At 38.1% G+C, this 27,037-nt stretch overlaps 2 protein-coding genes across 2 annotated transcripts in view; one reads left to right on the forward strand and one right to left on the reverse strand.

Annotated features, from left to right (window-relative positions):
* LOC133771604 (leukocyte surface antigen CD47-like) overlaps positions 1 to 27,037 on the forward strand; it is a 158,365-nt gene that overhangs the window by 90,723 nt on the left and 40,605 nt on the right. The window lies entirely within an intron of this gene.
* The window catches only part of MYH15 (myosin heavy chain 15), a 196,161-nt gene continuing 182,298 nt past the window's right edge, over positions 13,175 to 27,037 (reverse strand). The window contains exons 37-41 of the mRNA XM_062207694.1: positions 24,834 to 25,004; positions 19,337 to 19,441; positions 17,250 to 17,345; positions 16,240 to 16,374; positions 13,175 to 13,234 (exon numbers count right to left, since the gene is read on the reverse strand). Coding sequence (XP_062063678.1) covers positions 13,220 to 13,234; positions 16,240 to 16,374; positions 17,250 to 17,345; positions 19,337 to 19,441; positions 24,834 to 25,004 — 522 coding nt within the window. The 3' untranslated portion in view covers positions 13,175 to 13,219. The remainder of the gene's footprint in view (positions 13,235 to 16,239; positions 16,375 to 17,249; positions 17,346 to 19,336; positions 19,442 to 24,833; positions 25,005 to 27,037) is intronic.

Below are 27,037 nucleotides of genomic sequence, written 5' to 3' on the forward strand. Positions count from 1 at the left end.
TGAAATTTCATTAATTTTTATAGCCAAATAGTATTCTATTGTGTATATATTCCACATTTTCCTTATCCATTCATGTGGTGAGGGATACTTTGGTTGATTCCATATTTTGGCTATTGTAAGCAGTGCTGTTATAAACATGGTAGTGCTGGTTTCTTTTTGATAAACAACATGTTCATGTACTTTGGGTATATGCCCACTAGTGGGATTTCTGGGTCATATGGCAAGTCTATTTCTAGTATTTTATGAAACTTCATACTGTTTCCCACAGTGACTGCACTAATTTACATTCCCCAAAATAGTGTATAAGTGTTCTTCTCCTTTCTCCACATCCTCACCAGCATTTGCTACTCTCTGTTTTTGGATTTTAGCCATTCTGAGAGGGATGGATAATAGCTCACTGAGGTTTTGATTTGCATTTCCAAAAAGGCTAGTGATGTTGAGCATTTTTTCATATATTTATTGGCCATTTGTTTTTCTTCTTTTGAGAACTGTTGAGGTCCATTGCCCATTCTTTAACTGAATTGAGTTTTGAGTTTTTAAGTTGCTTATGTATTCTGGATATTAATCCTTTGTTTGATAGGTAGCTCACAAATATTTTTACATCTTGCTTGTTTCTTCACTCTGTTGATTATTTCCTTTGCTGTACAGAAGCTTCTGAGTTAGACCTAATACTATTTGTTTAGTTTTGTTTTTGTTGCCTGTGCTTTGGGGGCTTGTACAAGAAGTCACCCCCTGCAGTAATATCTTTGATTCCCCTACAGTTTATTGCATCAAGTTCAGAGTCTTGGGTCTTAAGTGAAGTTATCCAATACATCTTGCATTGATTTTTGTATATGGGGAGAGATATGAATCTAATGTCATTCTTTTACATATAATATTTCTGCATGACTTTTGAAGTTTACTATCTGATTCAATTTCTTTTTCTTTTCTAGTCCTCTGCTTTTTCACATTTCTTTTTTTAATTTGTTTTAGGTTTTAGTTCCTATTGAACAACTTGATCCTTTCTCCAGATGTAGACATTTTAGAGACACAGTTTTTATTTTTGCTGTAAGATCGTTCCTCTTTTATTACAGCATATTATTCTGAATGTCCACTACAGAGGAACTTATTTTAAAATCTCCATGGGAACCAAATTTTCATCTTCATATTTGTTTAACTTCCTTCAGTTATCTTTCTAATTCACCATTTTTCTTCATTTCTTCATCTAACTTGTATTTTAGAGATTATTTTATTTCAGTAAATTTGGTTTTTTATATCTTCATAAAAAATAAGACTTAACAGATTTTTCTAGAGATCTTCACTTTTTCTAGCTTGCTCTTTGATTTTTTTAGTTCAGAACTTTCACTCAAGCTTTTCCAGGTGCTCTTTTATCTTCTCAATATCTAGTACAAGCTCTCTGCTGATGTTGTGATTCTTGGAATTGACTTCAGTTTTAACCTACCTTCTTCTTTAAATCTTGCACTCCTCTTCTGCACCAGCGTGATAACATGTCATGGCCTCCAATGTCCAGTTTTTTTGTTTTTTTTTTATGGTATCAACCAGTTGTTGTTGAAGTAGTAGCCTCACAACCACTTCTCTTTCTGCTTTCTCATTTTCATATTGATACAGTCTTTCTTTTACATGATTACATTCATTAACTCTTAATTACTCTTTTCTATGACTTTGTTTTTTGCTCTCAGCCTGGTGTTTTTCAATATCATAAATAGGCCATGGATATTAATTACTACATCTTATTTGCATCCTTATTTATTAACAAGTGGAGATTTATTAATTGACATTTACTTGAAAGGCAGAGAGACAGAAAGATTGGTTTTTTGCTTGTGCACTCCCCAGATAGCTAGAACTGGGCCAAGCTGAAGCCAGACTTCAATCTGATCTCCCATATGGGTGTCAGGGACCCAAATTCTAAAGCTATCACTTGCCATCTCCCAGGACGCACATTAGCAAGAAGATGGCTTAGAAGCAAAGGAGGCAGAACTCAGACCAGGCACCGCAATATAGAATGCAGTCGTATCAAGCAGCAACTTAACCAGCCCCTCATCCTTATTTTGAGCATTAGAAAGATGTTGTTGAACCAACATATTTTCATTTTGTAGTCCTACCTTTCAGTGCATTTGTTCACTTCACCTTGTTCCTTTTGATTCATGTGTTTGGTTTCCTTCATTTGACACTGTGCTTGGCTTGGGTCTTTTTGTATGTGCTCTAAAACCAGTCTTTTCTCTGAAAGTATCTCTTGTGTGATGGAGTGTAATTTCTAGGCTATTAAAAGTCCTTTTAGCTTTTGAGAAAGAACCTTATTGTTGTGTTTTGAGTTTCCGACGTCAAAATTCCTATTGTGATGTAAACAAAACCATTCACTTCTTGTTCTCTGGAAAGCACATTTAATGTGTCCTCTTGATGTCTGAATTTGATCACATTGCGGATAGAAGCAATTGGTCCGGTATAGTATGATTCAGTCTCTGTGTCCAGCCTTCGTTTCATATTCAATTCTCTATTTTAGAATTTGCTACTATATTTTCAAATGTCAGGTCACTAAGCTGTCCATTTTAATGGAATATCCTTTTCTCTAGTGCATTCTTATTCCATTTTATTGTCTTTCAAAGTTCACCATTTTATTTTACATTTTCAACATCCTTATAATATTTATTTTCCTTTTACTTGTTCTAATTTTTACTATGTCTATGTCTTGTCTTAGCATGGCAGTTTCATCCTGGAACAGATCTTTTTTCTATTTCATGACTCAGAATTAGTTTTCTTTTAAGCCATCCTGTTTCCTTCAATTTGCAAAAGTGTCTAGTCAGAATACTGTCTTGCAGTATTCTGATATTCTGTTGTTCAGAAAGTTGCCTCTGGGTTTCTCTTTGCTCTTCTGCAATCTCAGAATCCAAAGCTGATTTTATAGGTTCATCTTCTGATCATACAGACTTCAAATCCCTTTTGTTTTTGAAGATTCCATTACCATAAGTCAGTTTGTCATTATTTGGTCTCATGGAGCACTTTCAATAACATTCAAATAATTTTCTCTTTTTATTTTCTTATTGCTGGCTGTTTCACTCCTACCTTTGACAAGTCAAAATTCCTACTGTGATGTAAACAAAACTATTCACTTCTTCTCTAGAGAGTGCATTTAAGGTATACTCTTGCTGTCTTACTCTGTAAGAAAAGGGGTTGGTAAAACCAGCATGAGTATTTAGAAGAAGCTCAGGTGGTGATGGTAAGGCAGGACTCTGGACTTTTATGTTTCAGGAGCATGTTCAATTACATAGCCATTTTGCCTAACTGAATTACTATGGTTATTCCTATTCTCTGGTTTCACAGTTCATGTTTGCCTTCTTTATTTTCTCCTGACTTGCTGAGAAGCAGTCAATCACTTCATTATGCTTGGTTTCAGAACATTCTGCTTAGATAGTCTTCAGGAGTCTTATGCCCTTGATGGCTATTTTCATACATTTCTGATCTCTTTTTCTATATTCAGAAATTACTAGGTTAATGTTATAAAAATCTATGGCAAAGAGCATATTTCTCTGCAGTCCTTCCAGAGCTATCTTGAGAAAAGACATCAACACCTTACTGAAAAGGCGGACAATCTTCGTTGATTCTTAGTTTACAGCACACATGAGCATTGTTCTTTCACCCACTGTATGAATATTTGACTTTTTCTTTATTAAAATTCCACCATTTTATCTCTAGTTTTATTTATACCAAGGGAAAAAGTGGTATAATGCTACCCTTGTCTCTTGATTCAATAGCTAGACTGTGTAAAAGCAGTTCTGTTGCTATGGCTATATGCTGACTATAGATCGAATAGTAGAGGGATGTTTCCATTGTCCTCTAAGATTTGTATCAGTGCCATGTTGGAGTGCCATGTTCTAGCAAAATATTTGCATGCATGTTCATCTTCCTTCCATTTTATAGCCTGAATCAGAGTTGCCCTATTTTTGTTGTCACAAATATCAAGTAGACATTTTCTCCCCGTTCAGAGGGTTACCATACTAGATGGCCATTGGCACAAGTCAAATACAGTCTCCTCCCTGGACTTTTTGCTGCCTCTTGAGCCCAACACTGGCACTGTAGATGAGCCACATGGTCTCATTGCAGAGCTCCAATGTTTCCATTCTTCCGTTCACAGCCACCATGGGCAGGTAACACTGCTAATATTGCACCAGGTGCCACAGGAGCAGTGGAGCTTTTCTTTTAAGGAACTTCACAACATAAATATGATTACCTTTTTAAAAAAAGACATTTCCAAAAATATCAACATGATAGTCTTTTTCCTGCTAAGTACAATTTAGAGTAACATGTGACAATTTAATTTTTGATGATGTCACCTCTTCTATTCTGTTTAGATAGCCTTTACAAAATACAAAGCAAGCATCTTTCACTCACATGTCAGTTTGTAAACAAATTTTTTCTACAAAATCAATGCTTCATAGTTTTTTGGTCCAGAGTTGAAAGTAGGACTTCCTCTCTTCTGGCTTGTATCTGAGCTCCTTAAAAATAGAAATGCCCACAAACTCTGATTCATATGGATCACACAGATGATAAGCCAGAATGACTGCTTTATGCCTTTGACAGATCTTAGTCTTTTATACAATGAGTAATATTTATGTAATTTTTCTTCAAGCAAATATACTTTACTCACTGTCTTCATACTGCATGTAGATAAGAGGATAATGAGTTTCAACCATAGCAGTAGAGTTTCGTGGATGTCATGCAGGGGAATTAGATTGACTTTTAATGAATACTTTATTTTAGTGAAAGGATGGAAAAAGATATTCCATTCTGACAGCAGAAATGAGCAAGATGTAGCCATCCTGATATCAGAAGAAATAGACTTTAATACGTGCACAAAAAAATAAGGAATACTTTAGATTAGGACTTCTCAAAATGATGTCTACAGAGATCCTCCTATTCTCAATGGGGTGCAACCCTCCCTCCTCCAACTACTTAAAAGTCCTGTGTTGAAAAACATAATTTCTCCCAAAGGATTTCCTTTTCAGAGTTTTAGGGCTTCAGAAAGAAAGAAAAACCTATATAGTTTGGTGACTTAACTGACTGGAATCTTTAAATCTTGCAGTGCCTAATATGGCACTTAGGATCTGGGTGTGGAAGTCAGAGTATAAGCTCAGTAGTAAGTTAGAACTGGAGCCCCACTGACTATTAGAAAACTGCATTATCTGTGAATGAGGTGGAAATAATCACTAAAGGCACAGAATATATATCTTGTTCAACTCAGCTCACTTTTTTACCTCTTTCGATAGTTGTCAAAATCATTATTTAAAATATTCCTAGTTCAGTAATCAGACTGTCATGGAATGAGTATCATAAAATTGGCTTTCTAAGTAAGCTGGTTGGTTCCCCTACCCTTAAGCTATCAACCTTACATCATGAGGACCATGGCAGCTTTCTAACCTTTAATAAAGGTATTTGAGTGAGTGGAACATACACTTAAGAAATTTTTCTGTTATTCCATTTGTAAAAAGTTAACAGGAATTAAAACTTTGGAAGTTTGATGATTGTTTATAATGAGATTTGGAGGTAGGAGCACAGGGTTGTTCTTAGGTTATGTGATCTTCCAGCAGATGAAGCTTCTAGATACCAAGTGATAATGATCCCTTGATAGAGAAGCCACTTTTAGGAATTCAGAGTAAACAACTGGGGATGCATTTGAAGTTCCAGTTTTTTTTTGCAAAATAAGAGTGTGAGATATATGTAAAATACAGTTAAGCCTGTATTCAATTTTTAAAACTGTTGCCTCATGTTGGGTTCATTTTGGAGTATAGAAAAATAATCAGGAATAAGTAGTCTGAAGGCCACATATGGCCCATCTGCCCATCTTCTAATGAGAGATACAATATTCAGTTCACACAAAGTAAAGCATCCATGACCATTCTGTGACAAAAAAAAAAGTTGGAGTGACTTTTCATAACCTTTTTTTTTTTTTCAGTACCAATAAGTCTTGATTTATTCATTTTATTTCCCCAGGTAAAGGAGAAGGGATGGGGAGAGTCAGCATATGTGTTACAGCAATTAGAACATGGAAAAGGAAGTACCCAGTATAGCAAAAATCAACCTTCAACTAAACACACCCCATGATGGGGTCACCAAACTCAAGGGAGCTTAGTCTCCTGCAGTTCAGGAATGAGGGGACACAAGCTTTCTTACCCTCTCTCACTCCCATAAATTTAAGATTTCACACAAAGCTTTGGTTTCTAGCAGTAAACATGGAGTTACATTCGTCCATCAGTCTTGTGGCCACTTTCACATAAGTTTCTTATACCTGCATAAAAGTTCCTGAGTGACTTGCATGTACATTCATAGTCCTCTTCTTGGTCTCTGAACCCCACTTTCTTTTTTTGAAGGTTTTTATTGAATGATTACAAATATCATATACACAGCTTTTAAAGATACAGTTTTTCCTCCCCCCCATCCCCACCCTCTCACCCCCCCACTTCCATCCCACCTCCTACTTCCTCTACCATTCCATTTTCCATTGATTCATTTTTAATTGACTTTATATACAGAAGACTAGCTCTGTAGAGATTTCAACTCTGTAGGGATTTAAACTATTTGCACCCAAAGTATAAAGTACAGTCCAACAACAAGTTTTACTCTTAATTCTCATAGAAAATCTCATTAAGGAAAGAGATCCAACATGGGGAGTAAATGCACAGTGACTTCTGTTGTTGATTTAATCATCAACTCTTATTTTTTATGTCAGTGACCACCTGAGGCTCTTGATAAGAGCTGCCAAGGCTATGGAAGCCTTTTGAGTCCACAAACTCTATCAGTATTTAGTCAGGGCCATAATCGAAATGGAAGTTCTGTCCTTCAGAGAAAAGTGCATCCTTCTTCGATGGTTCCTTCTTTCCACTGGGATCTCACTCACAGAAATCTTTCATGCAGAACCATTTTTGCCACTATGTCTTGACTTTCCTGCCTGAAATGCTCTCATAGGATTTTCAGTCAGCTCCAAATGCCTAAGGGGCTGATTCTGAGGTCAGAGTGCCATTTAGGGCATTTGTCATTCTATGAGTCTACTGTGTGGACTGCTTTCCATGTTGGAACTTTGTCTTTGGTAATTCTATCTATTGTTATTACCAGACACTTGGTCTTATTCATGTGATCCCATTGACTTTTGTTCCCATCTATATGATCATTTCCACACTTAATATCATCACTTATCACATAAGATGGGATTAGTGGCACCAGTGAAATAGCATTTGGAATCCCATGGCAAGTTTTTAGCTTCATTATTAGGGGTAAGTCTGTGGGAATGTGTGCCAATCTGTACAGCTCCTTCCCCTCTCATTCGTGCTCTTATTTTTTTTTCTTTTTTTTCTTTTTTTTTTTTTTGACAGGCAGAGTGGACAGTGAGAGAGAGACAGAGAGAAAGGTCTTCCTTTTGCCGTTGGTTCACCCTCCAATGGCTGCCGCGGTAGCGTGCTGCGGCCGGCGCACCGCGCTGTTCCGATGGCAGGAGCCGTGCTCTTATTTTTAACTGGGATCTATTTTCAGTTGACTTAATACATCTATGATTAATTATATTTTAAGTAAGGAGTTCAACCAATGGTATTAAGTAGAGGAAAAAAAGAAAAAAAATAGATAAAATGAAATAATAAACTTCCTCAAAAGTCAAGACAAGGGCTGTTAATTGCTTCTTGTAGTATCTGTTCCAATTCTACAGGTTACCTTTTAGGTGCTCTGTTAGTTATCACAGATCAGGGAGAACATATGGTATTTGTCCCTTTGGGACTGGCTTATTTCACTAAGTATGATGTTTTCCAGATTTATCCATTTAGTTGCAAATGACCAGATTTTGGTTTTTTTTTTTAACTGCTATGTAGTATTCCATAGAGTATATATCCCATAATTTCTTTATCCATTGATAACCATTTAGGTTGATTCCATGTCTTGGCTATTGTGAATTAAGCTGCAATATGGAGGTGCAGATAACTATTTTATTTGCTGATTTCATTTCCTTTGGGTAAATTCTGAGGAGTGGGATGGCTGGGTCATGTGGTAGGGCTATATTCAGATTTCTGAGGTATCTCTAAACTGTCTTCCATAGTGGCTTTACCAGTGTGCATTCTCTCAATAGTGGATTAGTGTCCCTTTTTCCCCACGTCCTCACCAGCATTTGTTGTTTGTTGATTTCTGTATGTAAGCCATTCTAACTGGGGTGAGGTGAAAGCTCATCATCGTTTTGCTTTGCATCTCCCTGATGGGTAGTGATCCTGAGCATTTTTCATGTGTCTGTAGATCATTTGGATTTTTTTTTTTTTGAGAAATGTCTGTTTAAGTTCTTTGCCCAGTTATTGACTGGGTTGTTTGCTTTGCTATTGTTGAGCTTTCTGATCACTTTATATATTCTGGTTATTAATCCTTTATCAGTTGCATGGTTTGCAAAAATTTCTCCCATTCTGTTGGTTGCCTCTTTCTTGACTGTTTCTTTTGCTGTACAGAAGCTTTCCAATTTGATGTAATCCCACTTGTTAATCTTGGTTTTTATTGCCTGTGCCTTTGGGGTCTTTTCCAGGAACTCTGTGCCTAGGCCGATGTCTTGCATGGTTTTCTCAATGCTCTCTAGTAACTTTATGGTATTGGGTCATAGATTTAGCCAAAATCCACTTTCATAACCTCTTATTCCCATATAAATCAGCCAGTTTGGGACAGGGTCTTTCCACAATCTCTTCAGAAAGAGGTCTGTAGCAGGACCCACCTCAGCAGGTGAGCAGAGAGCAGTACAAGTAGTCCTGGTACCCCATTGATCACCCTTTTAATGAAACTTGGTTTTCTCTTCAGAATTGCAAATGTCCTATCTACAGCCTTGTTTAAGAGATGCGACAGCATTTGAAAATGAAGCTCAATTCAGGGGTCTTATGATTCCTAGGGTGTAGATTTGCTCAATAGAGGGTGCACTGAGCTTAATGGAATAATCCATGCTAACTTTTGCTTATGAATCAATATGTGCACTTGGCACATATCTGTCCAGCTGGGAGAACTAGGACCACAGGTAAAGTGGTAAGCAATTATTACTTACAGGCTTTTCCTTTTCATGGACATATTCATTACTAAAACTAGTAATTCATTACTAAAATTAGTAAGAAAAGAATATTTTCATAAAAATTCATGTCTGTTATACATACAAAGTTAATCACTTTAAATAATAATCCATAAATATGTGCTGCCTCCCAAAATGATCTTTATACTCTAGTATTTATTCCCCACTCTTTATTATCAGGGTTCTGACTTTGGTAATCTAAGATCTACACATTTCTGCATGTAGGAATCTCTACTTCCTTTAATGTGACAACAATTCCAGCCTTGACAAGGTTGCTAGAAATTCTGACTCCTTCAGTTATTCTTGAGGAGCTCCAAGCACTATTTAATATCCTAGGGGTCACCTGTCATTTTTCTTAAAATTTCTGAACTTCTCATCTCTGTTCCTTTAGGACACTGTCTTAAGCCACTGCTTTGTTCCTTTGCATTTCAAGGACAATGCAGAACTGAGACTAGTTTGTAGTCATAATTAACATTTTGTAAAAAAGTGTTAATTATATTATTACAATACAAAATAGATACTTAAAATGCATGATAGATTAATTGCATCTCAAGTTGTCATACTCTTTTCTCAAAAACTTCACCCTCATCTGACCCAAAACTGTTTAATATCACAGCATATATATATATATATATATATATATATATATATATATATATAGTTCTCCCACAATAGGGGCTATTCTCTTTTGAAAGTGCAAAGGTTTAAATGTGCCCTTTTATGTGTTAGAAACTCAATCCTAAAAATTTATGTGTTGAGAAGTAAGGACTAAATAGAAGTTCTAATGCAACCAATGATGTCATTACCACTGTAGTAGTTTAGTCACCACAGGAAAGGGTTTATTAGAAAAGTAAGTTCTGCCCTCTTGCCCTTCTGCTTTCTGCCATGGGCTGACACAGCAAGAAGGCTCTTACCAGATACTAATACCTTGTTATTGAACCCCACCCCCAGGCTCCAGAACTATGTGAAATAAATTCATGATCTGTAAAAACTACACATTGTCAGGTACTCTGTTAATAACACACAAAGAACTAACACATCGGTATCAAATTTATTTTTTAAGACAGTAAGCATCATTCACTACATTAAGATTTGAAATTACTACATGTTAAGAATTTCAATTCCGCTCAGAAGAGAATTGTGTCATTCATTTATGCACCTGTAGTGATCATTCCAGAAGTCTTCAGTGAGTTTTCCACCAAGAATTCAGTAAAAAATGCATCACTAGCAGTCGATTCCAAATATGACCAACTATAATGGGTATGAGAACAGGCAGGAGCAGCATATACCATGGTAAATAGGTGAATATCCAGGGCTTAGAATCAAGACATAATTTTTATAAGAAATATTTATTTATTCATTTATTTATATAAACAGAACCAATTTCTTGTATATACAATTTTAAGGACATAAAGATACTTCCCTCCCTCTTTGATATGGTTTGTATCTAGTTTTACATGAATCATTATATCAGCATAACCAGCTACATTTAGTATGGTAAAGAGACTAAAGAGTAACAATGTCGGTGACTGCAAGATTGCTTAGGGATAAGGGCCGTATCAGCCCAAGAACCAACATCTCTGGAGTTAGGTTATACCTTCCAGCACTAGCTCACATAGTCCAGTGATCCCAACCATAATGGTAAGCTGATGAACTCTTCTGGCTCAGTCAGCATGGTGTTAATTACCTTTGTAATAAATTTAGATTTTCATATAACTTTCATACAAAGAGAGAATGGAGAGCCCATATGCCTTTGATGACCCATTCCCCTTAATTTTAACCATCAATTTAGGTTTAGACATAGTTTAATGTTAATGCTTGTGAATTGTCTCTATTACTGTGCTTCATATAACTTAGTTCCATCAAGGTTTTGGCCTGATAAGGGAAGACAAACTCTAAACTGTGGTGTTTTATTTTCCATTCCAGTTTTATCACCTGACCTGAGTTTCACAACCCCATATCTTGTATATCATTTTGTTAACTCTTCTACAGTTTTGCAACAGGTATTCACAAATAGTAAAATATTAAGGGCTTCATTGTAAAGAAAATCTTCATTGGGATAGTGTTTTGAGTGCCTAATATCTCTGTCTTCTAACAATATTGGCCCCCATTATTTAGATTGTATCTAAAAATGTAACATATCATTTGATTCAATAATAAATTTAAACTGGGTATGTGTTCCCAATCTAAAATCTGCTGAGGTTATAATTTTACTAAGTAGCTTATGGAGTGGGAAGAAACAATAGCATTTGGATTTCAGGAGTGGCAGTGATATAAGGTAAATAGGTGAATATCCAGGGCTTAGAATCAAAACAGATGCTTTATTTTTAAACAGAAGTTTTATTTATTATTTTTTATTTATATAAACAGAACCAATTTCTTGTATTTCATATATATAATGGCAATGATATAATAGCAAATTTATAAGAAAAAGTATTCGGTATAGGGCTGTGACCTGAATATAAATATTGGCTCATTAAGTAGTTTCAAACCCACTTGAAGGGAAGTTTTAAAAAATTATTATGAAGTTACACATTAAACCTTTTAACATTTTCTTCTGGGGTTGAGATTAGGGTAAGAAGGACCCACTGTTTGGGCCACAGCCTGACAGACAACCCAATAGAGCATTCAGCAGCTCCTGCTCCTGTCACCTCACTGAGGGTGGCCCAGTTTTAGGAGGATCAACCTTGATCTTTGAGTCACCCCTGGCCATTGTAGTCCTCCCATCACAAGACAGGTCAGGACAGGCATGTGGAGGAAAACAGTCAACAGCATAGGAGGAAAAGCACTCCAGAGGGCTTCTGGGAAGGTAGTTAACTGATTTTAAAAAGAGACATAGCATATTGAATCAAGAGAGAACGCTCGAAACTATTCTATTCTTGGTGAGGGGGACAGATTTAAACACCAGTGTCAACACAGTTGAGGACGTTAGACAAAAAAAAAAAAAAAGAGAGAGAGAGAGCGAGCCTAGGGTCTTTGATGCTCTTGTACATTTGAATTAATCTTAGAGCCATCTATATGATTTGAGGCTAAGTCAGAGAGGCAGAACCACAGAGAATGATGGAGAACAAGGATTTCTTCTAGGGGTGCCGAGCCTGAAATTGCTGTAAGCAAGCCGTGCCACCAGTTGGGAAGGAGAGCTGGACAGGGAGTGATGAGATTGAGGGTGAGGAAGAGTCCATCAGAAGAGACTGGAACCTGCATCTGTCAGTCACACCCTGCCCAGCCTTGCTGTGGATGATCAGCAGATGTGGTGCACATTGCTGTGGAGCTGCCTGCATGCCTGGCCAGGACTCTGCAAGTGGAAGGCGAGACTGCAGGAGCTGCAGGAGCTTTGGGTCCAGGAATTGTGGGTACTCAGAGAAGCTGCCAATCTCTGCTAGCTCACCTTTCTGGCCTGTGGTGTATTTTCAAGGTGTCACCATCCTAGGGCCATACACTGACTTCATGATAAAGGAAGAGCTGCTCTTTCACTTTTGCCTACTAAGGTACAGATTTCTCTTGTGACCACTCCAGTGAAGACCAGAAAGAAATTCTAGAACATGTCCCTCCAGCTCAGCTAAATTGGTACAGTACAAAGCCGCTTCCAGCCTATCACTGAGCGTCTCCTGTGAGAAGTTGCCACAGTATTTAAAGTCTCCTTCATGTATGTCAGTTAGGAGAATTTTACCTACAAATCGACAATGTGTAACTCTGGCTGTGTTTATATCACAGTGCTCAGGAAAATTGTGTCTACTCTTGCTATCAGTGGCTACAAATGCAGTTCATGCATATGGTGATGAATCAAGCAAGGCCACCTAACTTCACAGTTGGTCTAAGTACGTCTTCTATGAGTCCTATGCATTAAGAGGCCATCAGCATAAAAAACAAGTACTACTTCACTTTCTAACACTAATGATTCTTGCATCTGATCTTTCATGTGAATTAGAAAGTAGTTTTCTTGCCATTTGAGGATCAAAAAATCTTTACTGACCTTGGAAGCAACAATATTTCCTTCAGTTATTACATTTTTCAAATCACTTTGTTTAAGCTGATTTTTAACTATACAGTTACATTTTTTTAAATGTTTGTTTCAAATGATACTTAAGTTCTTGGCCATTAAGTGGCACCCTCCTTGAACTTCTGCAGCCATTGTTCTCTGTAAGCAGGAACTGCTTATTCTTCATGAACCTGAAAAACAGATCAGTGCTTCCTGTGAAATTTCTGTGACTTTCAACCAGTAGAATACTTGATTAGAATCTGGAGGAGTCCTTTCCCAGAGGTAAGCAGTCCCTAGTCAAGCCTTCCCTAATTTCAAAGGATGCAAGGAATTGAGGCAACTATCTAAATTACAAAAGACAAAGATAGTTCACCCCAGGGCATGCTGGGTCAGGCCACTCAACTTTCTACCCCCTCCTGCCTTGAAGGAAGGCGGTACCTTTTCCCCAGGAAGGAAAAGGTTCTGTAGTCCTATCACCAATTTGCTCCATAGCCTGACATAACACTCCTATCAGAAGATTTTTTTGTTGTGCATATGAGATTTGAGGAACTGTACAGTCATTGCACTGCCATCTCTGGCCTCTCAGAAGCAATTTCTGCTTCACTCATTTTATTCGTTTTATTCTTTGGCGGGAATAGCTGTAGCGAAGTTGAAAACATGGCATTTGTTTTGGGAGGCCCTTCGACCTCCTGCAGCTGAATGCAGTTACAGCACATATGAGTCACCTCCCTAAATAAATCCATCTTATGGGGTTCTGGGCAGGCTCTGCACAAAACAGTCTTAAGTCCAGTGCCATAACCTTTCTCAAATTGAGGCCATAGTCCAAATCATTTAACTGGACCCCTCTCTATAGTACTTATTCTATTGATAGCTATCCAGGACTCAGTAAGAAACCCCAGGAGCCTGCCAATGACTCATACTTCTCATATTTTGATCTAATATAGTCAATGCAACCAAATCCTAGTCTCTCTTCAAAAGAAATTGTTTTGACCTCCTTTAATGTAATACAGCGCTCTCTCCATATTTGTGGCTTTTGCATCCATGTCTTCAAATAATTGTGACTGAAAATATTTGGAAGAAAAAAATTACATCTGTAATGAATGTGTACAAACTTTTTTCTTGTCATTATTCCCCCCCAAACTACAGTATAACAACTATTTATACAATGTTTACATTATACTAACTATTGTAAGTAATCTAGAAGTGACTTAAAGTGCACAGGATAGTAATGCAGGTTATGTGCATATATACTATGCCAGTTCATATAACAACTGGAGCTTGCACAGAATCTGCTAACCTTTTGGGATCTTGTAATCCATCCTGAATGGCAACTGAGGGGTTCATGTATGAGAGGAATTCAAAACATTTATGGAAAATGGAAATAAAAGGGTTTTCGGTATAAAATAATTTGAACTCCATGCATAGTTTTTTCATAATGTGCATTTTCCAGTGAGCTTTTTGAATATACCTCATATTTATCAATTTCAAAAATTTTTGTACCCAATAAACTGCTTTAACTCCATTTTCCCACAAACTTTTTTTTTTTTATTTGACACAGACTTTTTTAAAGCACCTTTTTGTTTATCATTGACTACCACATCAACTTGCCTTTCAGGGTTACTAGTACAGATTGAACATTCCTAATCTGAAAATCCAAAGTCCAGAATGTTCTAAAATCTGAAATTTCTTAAGCACACTGATTTCTTGAAACAGGTTGCAGTTGCAGTCAAAATGTAAATACACTAAAAACACTATATAAAATAACCCTTAGGCTTTGCATATAAACTGTACTATAAACATAAATGAATTTGTTCAGATTTTCATCCCCAAGATACATATTAAAAAAGTGCAGTATCTGAAAAAATTTCAAAGATGAAACCACTTCTAGTCCCAAGCATTTTGGATAAGTGAACTGAAACTTTAAACCATTCATCATGATAAGAAAAATGATAGGCATGATCAAATTTTTAAAAATCTCTATGCTAGGAACTGTTTAGGCATTTTCTGATTGGTAGCTAGAGTCACATTTCCTGTTGTCCTTTGATTTGCTTTTCCTAAAGCCAGAACTCATATTAAAGCTCTGTTTCTGAGAGAATCTTACTCATGCTAAACATTCAGTTCAATATTCTTTGCCACTCTGACACTTCATCCGTGTAGTTAGGGCAGTGGCTTATTCCATTAGATCAGAACAACTATTTCAGGAATTACCAACATAGACCGTTTCTCTGTGTATTTGGGGAAGAATTAGGAATAAAAAGCACACGCGTGCAAAACAGGACTGTTAACATTTGTCCTCCCTTATTGCTTTAGATTTAAATATCTTCCTTCTTGTCCTCCATACTGAGATGGTACAAAGTCATAGACTTGTACACACAGAAAGAGTTTACCCTCAGTATACAGGAGATCCATTTGTGCTTTTTAAATCATCTTTGCTCGTTACTCTCCTGGCTACACTACAGAAACTAATCAAGCCCCTCTCCCCCAACACAGAGCCTGCACATTATCCTTGAATTAAGTATTTGAGAAGTATAAATATGAGGGAAGTTCAAAAGGTATGTAGAAAATGAAATTCAGAAATAGGTTTAGTTTGGTGCAAATAATTTTTTTTTTTTTGACAGGCAGAGTGGATAGTGAGAGAGAGAGAGAGAGAGAAAGGTCTTCCTTTTTGCCGTTGGTTCACCCTCCTATGGCCACTGCGGCCGGCACATCGCACTGATCCAAAGCCAGGAGCCAGGTGCTTCTCCTGGTCTCCCATGCGGGTGCAGGGCCCAAGGACTTGGGCCATCCTCCACTGCCTTCCCGGGCCATAGCAGAGAGCTGGCCTGGAAGAGGGGCAACCGGGATAGAATCCGGCGCCCCAACCGGGACTAGAACCCTGGGTGCCAGCGCTGCAAGGCGGAGGATTAGCCTATTAAGCCACGGCGCCGGCCATGGTGCAAATAATTTAACATCTATGCATAGTTTGTCCACGCTTGAAGACCCCTTGTACCATGTGCATGCCACTCAAATGCTGAGCACTTCATTACTACCTGGGTAAGCAAAATTCAGTACAAATGGGAAGATTTTTATTGCAACCAGCTTTGTTGTTATTTTTAAAAGTCTTTTTTAAAGAGGAAAATAAATGTCTTGTTACATTGGTTGAGCAATGCCTTAGGCCTAAACACCATGCCTTAATAGAGTTACAAAGCGGCCATACCTTTTTTCCGAACTCTTTTGCTTTAACCTTGAGTTTATTGACTTGAGATTCTGCTATCTCTGCCCTTTCCTTTGCTTCATTCAGCTCATGCTGCTGCTTCTTATACTTGGAAAGATACTGATTGACTTGTGATTCCTATAAAAAGAAAAAAAACATTTCCTTCCTTGACATGAGGACATTGAAAATGTGGGGAAAACCTAAATTTCTGAGTATTGAATGGAACATCATATTTTGATGTAAAATATGTAGAGGTCAGATTGTCTAGCAGACACAAGATCCATTGTCATAACTTTTATTTCCTGATCAGCACTTACTGTTGCATGTAGTAACAGGATAATATCATAGACATGATATGTGATAGAATAACAAGAGTTGTTTGTTTTGTAATCAGTTCCATATCTTGTTCTATCTCTAGTTAGAGGGAGCTTGAGTTTAAAATTATGGGAGTTAATTGGTAATCATAATATACAGCAATGTTTAAACCCAATTCATTCAAATGATCAATTCAAAATCCTTCAAAAAGATAATATTACTAAGCATAAACCAATATATAAGGCAGTTATCAGCTTCTTTCCGTGAACCATGGGTCCCAACTGAAGGAAGGCAGGTGCATTTCTGCTATGGTGGTTTTGTCCACAACCATGTCCAGGTTCATCTGGAAAAAGGACTGAACTGTGTTTATTTCACCCAAGGTTTTGGGACAAAGGAGGCTCTAGGATGACCAGCATGCCAAAACTTTGTTATCCTTGCATGATACCCTGCTGTTGTTTGGCTCACTTTGTATAGTGCACATGTTTTGGTATAACCACAAGGTTGAGAGAGAACTCTGGCTTTCCGCAGGGAAAGACTGTGCAAATTTTTAACTTTAGTGATAATTCTAATTTAATGAAAATCAGAAAATGAGCAGACTTTTAAGATCTGCTGCTCCTCTGGCTCAGGTCCACAAATCTCCATTAACCAAAAAGAACACCTGGGACATCCCTGAGTCTACAACTGCCCCAGGCACTTACCGCTGCCTCCATTTGCTGCTTGTAACTTTGTGCTTTCAGCTGAAGTTTATCCATCAGAGTCTGCATCCTGCTCAAATTTTTCTTGTCCTCTTCTGCCTGAAATGGATAGGTATGTTTGTGAAGGCAATTTGAAGCATCAAGGAGTCCACATCAGGTACAGCCTCATAGGAGGAAATAAGGGTTAGGCAGTGTCATTAAACATCATCTGGGAATACTTGAAAAATAGCTTCAAATGTACATGTTTCAGGTTCTGAGAAATTAATGAACAGAGTTGAGCAATGACAGCCATATATCTTGAACCACTATAGCACTTCACCAGCCTCTGAATATTTCAAATTCAAGTACTAATATCAAGAAAGCTAGAGGGCCCTTGCTATGGCGTGAATGTCTCTGCCAAAACTCATGTTGAAATTTAATTCCTGCTGTGAAGTGTTAAGATGTAAGACCTTAGAGGGTCTGCTGTCATGGAGGACTCCTCCCTTCAGATTAACAGGTTAATGAGTTTATCTACAGAGTGAGTTTATTTAAAAAGCCAATGTGGCTCTATTTCTTGTTTGTGCCCTTTGTCACGTGATCCTCACCAGCAAGAAGACCCTCACAAAATGCAGCTCCTTGACCTTGTACCTCACAGCCTCTAGAACTGGGTACTTAATTAAACTTTATTCTTTATAAATTACCCAGTCTCTAGTATTCAGGGACAACAACTAAGTTACAACCAACTAAGACAGCTCTATATTGTTTCTTTAATATCTTGCATGAAGTGCATACTCACTGGGTACTGATTTAAAGGAAGAAATCTATTCTAAGCATCATGCGGACACTTGCAAGGAATTAAGAAATGCACCTCCGTAATCATACATGAGAAACACTAAGATTATTTTAATGAAGAAACACAGATAAGGCACAGTAGAACAAGAATGCATTTCTTAGGACAATGAAAAACAAATGTATGAATTTGGTGTTTTATAACTAAGTTGATTATAGAAGAAAATATTTAAAAATCAATAGAAAAATAAAAGAGAAACCAAGGCTTTATTAACAAGTACCATATCATGCAGGAACATGCGTGGCCTCCCCACCCTCCTCCAACGGAGAGTGGTATAGCAAACTTTCATGTTCTCATAACACTAAAGATGTTTCCTGATGTGGCCACACATAGCATGGGCTCCCTCCTCAGTGGTTTTGAAGTGTTAGACAAGGTCATCTCTGGAAAGAATCTCTTACTCAGTATACAAAACACCTGGGCAAGTGGCTCATTAATCATCATGAGCCCAGCTTGCTGTACTCTACTTCCTTCTTTTCATTTTTATTTTACAGTATCCCGTGTTATATCAGCAGCCTCAAACAGCTTGTTTACTTCTTTTATTTTTTTTTTTCATTTTAATTGACTGATGAAACTAAGTACATATCCTGCTTTCTTGTTAACACTGTTTCTTGCTGCAAGGAAGGAAGGCTTTGACATTTCTAACAGCTCATCCCCAGGAAACAAAATCAAGAGTGGCAGATCTTGCATTTGTACCACCAGCGGAGCTGTAAAATGTAAAGGAAGTTTGCCCTTCCAGTGGAATAAATTCTGTTGGGCACTGTGAAAGAAAGTGAGTTTGGTCATCTGTGTTCAACAACTGAAATATTTGCACCTACTCTGCTAGGAAGCTGCGAGGCTGGTACCAGGAACTTGATGCTAATCCATTTGAAAGAAAGGGTAGAAACTGTAAATGCAGATGAAGGATTATATGACTTTAGAAATGCATTACTTCCTGGCAAGAGGTATGCCCATCTCTTTTCAGTTATGTGCTTGAGACTGATGTTAATTGGTTAGATTCAGAAAGTCTTCGAGATTATGTGTGAAAAAAATGACAGTCTAAGGAACTCTACACTTCTGATTATAACTTACCATTTACAGTCTGTCTCCCAAGAGCTCTGTAAAGGAACCAACCCAAACTACTGATAGCACAGCAGTCCAAGGAGTGGCTGCTACTGCATGTAGGGAGCTGCAGGGGTCCTGGAAGGGCATCTCAGGCAGGAAGAAGCACATTTCTGCAAAGTGGAGCCCAGCAAGGCACACAGGGGATGTGTCCTGGAATTACCTGATAGGTCAGCTCTTTGATGCATCTCTCCAGTCTGCGGGCTCCCCTCTGGGCCTCTGCATTGCGACGGATTTCACCCTCCAGTTCACCCTCCAGTTCACGTACCTGCAACCAAACCATAACACATGCAGGCCATAAGGGTGGCGTTTTACAAAGGTATTTCAAAAAGTTCATGGAGAATGAAGAGATATTTTAGTAAAGAAATTTTTGAAACCCATGCATAGTGTTTTTTGTAATTCCATGAACTTTTTGAAGACTCCTCAAATTTGCTGATTGGTATCACCATTTGAAGCTGTCAAAGTAAGATGTATCTGCTTTATTTCTGGTAGTGATTAAACAGAGATACCTCTTTGGTGAAACTCTAAGCAAAAGTGAGTTGGTTGGACTATGTGATCTCATAAAAGGACTATTCACACTCTGAAGAGTGTGAGAGGCTAATTCACATAAAGGTAATAAGCTTATCTTCTAAAAGGCAAAAATCATATGTGTGTGTGTATATATGTGAACATCTGTAAATACAGAGAGGAAGCTCTATGTACCATCCTTAAGAGTAAGCCAGTACACTGCCTATTCTTAGCTTTTTCTCTGTGTTCAATGCTGGCTCTTTGAAGCAATCAGACCCCACGTCTCTGTCACACAAATGTCAGACATAGCTCTATAGCCCTGCTTTATTGGAGATCTATTATGTAAAAAATATGCATCTGGCACTATACAGTTGTGCTAAACATGGCTAACTTAAAATTCATTCAACAAAGTTTCCTACCACACACCACATATATGCTAGGGTTAGAGTAGTGAACAAACCAAATGAGACTCTTTTTTGAACTGCAATGGGAGAAAGCAAAGTGTACACTCTGGTGATATTAAATGCTATGGGGAGAAATAAGGCAGGAAAGCAGGCAGAGAGTTGAGGTGGGAAGGGGGTTGGCTGATCCTGCTGCTGGGAGGAGCCTCTTTCTGTCCATGCCTTTCTGGCCTCCCTTACTACCCTTTTGAAACTGTGAAACCCTCATAAAACTAAAGCGTTGTTGGTTCTGTGTTTAGCTGTCCTCCTATAGGTTCCTATGGACTTTTTCCAGCCACTTCTATTGTATTCAGTACTTTGGGATGGCTCTGTAAACAGATGAAGCCAATAATGTATTAACAGTACCAACTGAGAGAAAGTATGGTTAACTGAGGTTACTAAAAAGAAAAAGCAATTCAAATCAATTGGCAATCTACAAAAAGAGTTAAAGATTTTAAAAGCTATTATTAAAATTGATATATTGGTCTATTATGCTATATTATATGTGTGTACATATTGTATGTCCACATGGGGAAATTTTATTAAGAGTTTTATTTTAAATGGCTTATAGATAAGATTGTCCATAAATTTAAGCTGCTAAAATCAATCAAAGATACATTTTAATTTGTGTGACCTGAATCTGTGTATTATATGTTTTAGACTTGTTGGTAGAAAGAAACTAAAAACATTTTAGATGGTTGTGCTTAAGTTTACTAGCTAAACAAACTACACCATGTTAGATATTTAAGAGGTGTTTTCAAATACATGATTCTTAAAATTTATAGAAGGCATTGGACCTTCTGGTAAATGTTTTCTTAAGTTGTTATCTAATGGTTGAAACGGTTTGCTAAGTATTCATGTGATATTGCTATTGTCAGCAAGCGATCTAGGACTTGCTCCCTCATTTCTCTATTCTAAGCCCAACTTGTTCTTTCATTTCTCTATTCTCTTCAAGGTAGGAAACTAATTCTATTATGAAGGAATCTGTAGGATGCACAATTTAATCTTTAGACCTTACAAAAGAGATGGCTAACATTTTTCTATAATAGCATAGCCAAAATAAGAACTTAAATAATAATCTCATAGCTAGATTCACTTCGCCATCAGCGAAGTATACAGTAAGTAGAAAAACCTCCCTTTCAGACCAAAGGGAAAGAAAGTTTTTAAGGGAGAATATAATTTTCCTCATGGGCATTGTCTACCTTAGAAAAACTACTACAGAACATGCCTGTGACTATAGACTTGTAGTTCAGGCCACCGAAGATTAGAGATGGGACTTGGGCGCTCCCTTGACTTGCATCCTCTGGTCTGCTTTAACACAAACCAGGAGGAAAAGAAAGCTAGGCATCAGAAGCAATGGGTGGCAGGCCTATTAATGGCTGATCTGTACAGTGATCTGCCCTCAAGGAGACCCAACAGGCCAGTCCACTGCAGTGGCTTTCAATGTGGTAAGCCTGGGCTTCAGCAGAAGTCAGCTTATGAAGAGCCCTGGCAGCTCTGCCAAGAGTTGGATCACTGGAAATGGACCTGCCCTGGTGTCGAAGGATGCCCAGGTCAGAGCCACAGATCTTATTGGCTCTAAGCTGAAAAGCCCTTCACTCAGCCCAACTTCCAAAGTGACCACTGCAGCTGAGGGTAAGGTCAAGTAGGGTCAGCAACATTGCAGGCAGAACTGTAAATTTCTTGTTAGAGATGCCCCCTGCCTTTACCTGGCCAGCTCTCCTCCCAGGCCAGCCAAGTAATGAAAGTCAACAGAGTGCCTTCCCCTAGGAGGTTCACACCTCCCTTAGGATATACCCCATGTGAAGAGATAGATAGGTCTGGGCCTCTTAATTTACAAGGCCTAAAGCCCACCAGATTATTATCAAGCCCCTTCTATCAGGTTCTATTTGCCTCTCAATCAGAAAACTTAATTGTAGCTTAAACAGCACCTTTCTTAGCTCCTCTAATAATGACTCTGTCCTTTGTTCTACGCCCTGTCTAGTGCACTTGGGCCTCATTCCTTTGTAATCATAACCTCTACCACCAATGGCTCCACTCCCAACCTGTGTATACTGATGGTCCTCTTCCCCACTTAATGCTGTATAATTGTTCAAACCTGGTAAATGCCACTCTTAGGATCATTGGTTACTATCCTCACTCTGTCTTTTATGACCTTGTCTAAATATGATCAGAGTCGGTAAACTTGGAAGGCTTCCATAGCCTTGGCAACTCATGACGACAGCCTAGGATGGTTACTGGCACCATAAACTAGAGTGTCAATTTGTTGGGTCAACAACAGGAGCCACTGTGCACTTGCTCCTCATGTGGGATCTCTGTCCTTAATGTGCTGTACATTGTGATTTAATGCTATAACTAGTACTCAAACAGTATGTTTCACTTTGTGTTGCTATGTGGGTGCAAACTGTTGAAATCTTTATACTAAATTGATCTTCTATATATAAAGAGAATTGAAAATGAATCTTGATGCAAATGGAAGGGGAGAGGGAGCGGGCGAGGGGAGGGTTGCAGGTGGGAAGGAAGTTATGGGAGGGGGAAGCCATTGTAATCCATAAGCTGTACACTGGAAATTTATATTCATTAAATAAAAGTTTAAAAAAAAATAAAAACTGAAAAAAAAAAAGAAAAAAAAAAAAAACTGTGAAACCCGCTGCTCTGAGGTATGAACCTCTTGCTCGTGTCCCTCCTGCTACTGGAGCTGTACTGAACTAGAGAGGTGTGTGATCAACTTGTGTGCAGGTGTAAGGATGCATCCAGGTGAAAAAAATCTTGGTAACTACACTAGAGGAACTCAACACACAGATCTGTTTATACATAAACTAACAGGGCATCATCTTTACTAAAGCAAATTCTAGATATCCTAATCTCACCTGTAAATACTTCTTTCTGTAATTCTAATGAGTAACAATGGTTGCTATGATTTCAATGTGTCCCCCCAAAATTCACATGTTGAAAACCTCAAAATCTTTTGTTAATAGTATTTGGAGGTAGGGGGCATTTAGAAGATGTTTAGGAATAGATAAGGCCATGAAAGTGGGGCCCCAAAATAGGAAGAGACCTGAGCTGTCACCCTTGTCCTGTCTTGCCATGGGATGCCCTCTGACATGGTATGATATAGCAAGATATCTCTCACCAGAGAGAGAACAAGCAGATGCCAGCGCCATGCTCTTGGGCTTCTTAGCCTCCAGAACTGAGCCTAACAAACTTCTGGTCTTTATAAATTATCCAGCCTCAGGTATGTTGTAACAGTAACAGAATATTGACAAACACAACAGTATTATTGTTATGTTTTTAATATTAACCATAATTCCTTAGTATCATCTGTTATTTAGGAACTCATTGCTACTGAGTTATTGGTGTAGGCCACAATAATGGAAAAAATATCAATTTTGAAAAAATCCTGCAATCTTAAATTTTAGTTGGAAATAAAGGTATCATTCATGTACTTTATAGGGAAAATGTGTAATATAAATAATTTGATTTTTATACTAATGTGCTTTTCATCCTATGCTAAAAAAATCTTGGTTCTTATATGTATTGTTTAATTATATGTTTTTATCACCCATAGCAATAAAATGTTATTTTGAAATTAAAATTAAGCTTGCTTTTTTGTCATGATATATTCTGTAAGGGACATACAGACAAAAATATCATTTAAAAGTAATAATAATTCTTTGTACATATTTTATGCACCTAATGATATATAATTAGATTTATTTGCTTTCATCGGTGTGAAAATTTTAGACTTTTTCTTCTTTGTCATTTTAAAAAATTATGTAGTGATGTAATTTTGCAAGTCAAACAACAGGGCGCATTCAGAGATCTAAATTTCATTCCTTTATTCTCCTAGGTGTAACCTTTGTATTGGTTTTAATTTATCCTGTCACTATTACTTTTTAAAAATATAAATAAATCTGTGTATGTCTTATTTTCCTCCTTTCTAAAAATAAATGGTATGTACTCCTCACAATGCCCTTGCCTTTTATCATCGTTGGGTTGCTAGGTGTGATCCATAGGATCTCTGCCTCATTTCTTTATTTTTTTTAATTCAACACAGTTGTTTGGAGGGATCATAACTGTGCAAAGGTGATATGTTATTTTTCAGAGGGCCTTTCGAACTATCAAATCCCAACTGAATATTGTTTCCGTATTTGGAGCATCTATCTAATGCCCTGTATATAGCCACTGAAATTTATTAAATAGTTTTAAAATCCCATTTTCAAGATAGGTCTGCTTATTTGTATTTAAGCTCCGTGAAGCAGGTGCTACATGCTGTTTTTGTCAGCCTTTATCTTAACTGTATCTTTCCTAAGTCTTTTATGATACTTTTTTGTGTTCCCTGCCCTTCCTCTGGACATTAGGAAGTGAGCACTCTGCAGAGGAAGTAATGGGAGGGAAGGCACTGAACCAAGACTGCAAGAGGTTGTGTAGATATAGCCAGTTGCCCTTTCCCTGGCCGTGAAGAGCCTTGAGCTGAGGCCATGAGTGGGAGGGGATGTATTTTTACATTGCAAGAAGAGAGAAGACAAATGTCCTCTATTCAGAAGTCCTCTTTGCTGGACAATTAAGAATGGAGTGATATATTGAGGTCAGGGATCTGGAAGTGCTAAGATAGTGATGGAGGGAGGTAGGGGATATCTTGTGTGACATTTGGACAGTTGGGTCGGAACTGAGGATTGTCAAAATCCTGTAATTACTCAGGCAAATTCCTACCTTGGATTCTAATTTCTGGATTTGCTTTCTACTTCCTGTCAGGGAATTTTGTTCTGCTTCAGTGAGCCTTTCTTGTAAGTCTTTAATTGTCTGCTCCATATTCTTTCTTATCTTCTGCAAATGTGCATTGGCGTTTTGCTCCTTCTTCAGTTCTTCTGACATGTTTGCTGCCTAGAAAAGAAATAAAGGGATGAAACTATCCAAGCAGCCCATTGGTCATGTTTCTGCCAATGATTTTCAGTTTCTTCCCTTGCTTCTGGGCCATGTCTTACTGCTGTGTAGTTCTTATCTTCCCACCATGGTCTAAGCTCTTCTACCTTTGAGTCTGTGAATGCTAAAATAGTAGTGATCACAGCAGCTATGGGGGAAACCAGGGTAAGCAGTATAGGAAACTGACAAAAGATGAAGTATCATTGGGAACTTACTACAGGACACCTGCAATGAAAGAAAGATGACCAACTGAAGCAACAGATTTCAACTGAATAAAGCACCAGGACATCATTTATTATTGAACAAAGTAAGCCATATCACATGAGGCACCATTAAAGGTGTGGAGCAGTACCTATAAAAATCTTTTTCATGTCTCACTTCTACAATGCTGTTATGCACAATTGCAAACAAGTTTAGACTCCAGGAATTGGGCAGCAACAGCTTGCTCTCATTGCCAATAATTTGTTATGAGGTAGAGGAAGGTAAATAGTGAAGCGTCCTCTTGGCTTTGGCTATGCTTACAGGGGCTTGGTATCTCAACACAATTATTAACAACAGTTTTGATGGAGATCCAAGATGGTAGAATAGGGAGGGAGCTTACTGCTCTAGTCTAAGGAAAGATAGTTTTTAAAAAAGTGGAGAGAGTAGTTTCAGGGAAGATTTAGGGAGAATAAAGCAGAGGAAACTTCATGCAAATTTCAGGGACATTGTGGACGTATGTGGAGGGTGCTGACACGCACAGCTCAGGACCCCAGCAGCCCAGATCCCCAGTGCCAGCCTTGGAGAGTGAGGTGAGACCAGACTGCAGCAGCCCAAGGCACTGGCAATAAAGCTGCGGGAAGAGCCTGGTGTGGGTCTGGCTTAGAGCCTGAGGGGACAGTGTACCTGCCAAACTGGAGGAGAAAAAAAGGGAGCATATTTCTCCCTGACCACCCTGCACCAGCATCCTGTAACAATCTAAGAGAGGGTGGGTACCATTTTGGACATATGAAACAGCTGCACCAGCTAGTTTCTGTGCACTCAGCGAACAGCTAAGTAGAGATGCCTGATTCTGACTGGGAGGGCTAACAGGGCTGAGTGCTTGTGACTGTGGGAGACTTGTGTTCCAGGACTGTGAAAACACTGTGGCCACATGGGAGGGTGCAGAGTGTGGCTCAGAATTTGGGCAGTCACTGTGGGCAGCTGTACATGCTTGGGGCTCCCTGATTCCCTGATGAGGGTCATTGCTGTGGAATATGTGCTCATACCAAGGACTGCACAGATCCTTTGTGTGGTTCATGGGGCAGTGCAGATAAATAGCAACCCAGTGGGGCTAGTGCCCAGCACTGGTCTCCTTGGAGGAGAGGAGGTGAGCATGAGACAACATAAACACAGCAGAAAAGAACTTGCACACTCAAAAAATAAAAATAAAAAAGATTTACCACATGCAAATTGGGTGTCACTTTGTATACTTCTTTCACCCTGGAACACTGAACAAAACTCCCTGGCCACACCCACCACAGGCATCTGGGTATTCACTGAAAAAGCAGACCTTCCACTAAGCCACAGAGGAATACTCTAAAGATAAAAGCCATCACAGGGCAAAAAAAAAAAAAAAAAAAAAAAAAAAAAAAAAAAAAAAAAAAAAGAACTAAAAAGTATCTCTACAAATGCCAAATAATAGATGCAGCAATTCAAGAAACAATGAGGACAACGTGACCAATCCAAAAGAACACAATACTTCAGTACTAGCATGTGAAAATGAAGAGACTGAAGAAATGCCAGTGATGGAATTTAAAAAAAAAAAAAAAAAACCTGATCGTACGATGATTTAGAAGTAATCAAAAGCGAATCCATGAAATAATGAAATCTGTACATGACATGAAAGAAAATTTCTCCCATGAAATTGAGACTTAAAAAATCAAAATGAAATACTAGAAGTGAAGAATTCAATAGAATAAACAAAAAATGTGGAGGAAAGCCTTAACAACAGACTCGGTGAAGCAGAAAAAAGA

This window comes from Lepus europaeus, chromosome 2 (assembly GCF_033115175.1).
Source record: "Lepus europaeus isolate LE1 chromosome 2, mLepTim1.pri, whole genome shotgun sequence".
Lineage (NCBI taxonomy): Eukaryota > Metazoa > Chordata > Mammalia > Lagomorpha > Leporidae > Lepus > Lepus europaeus.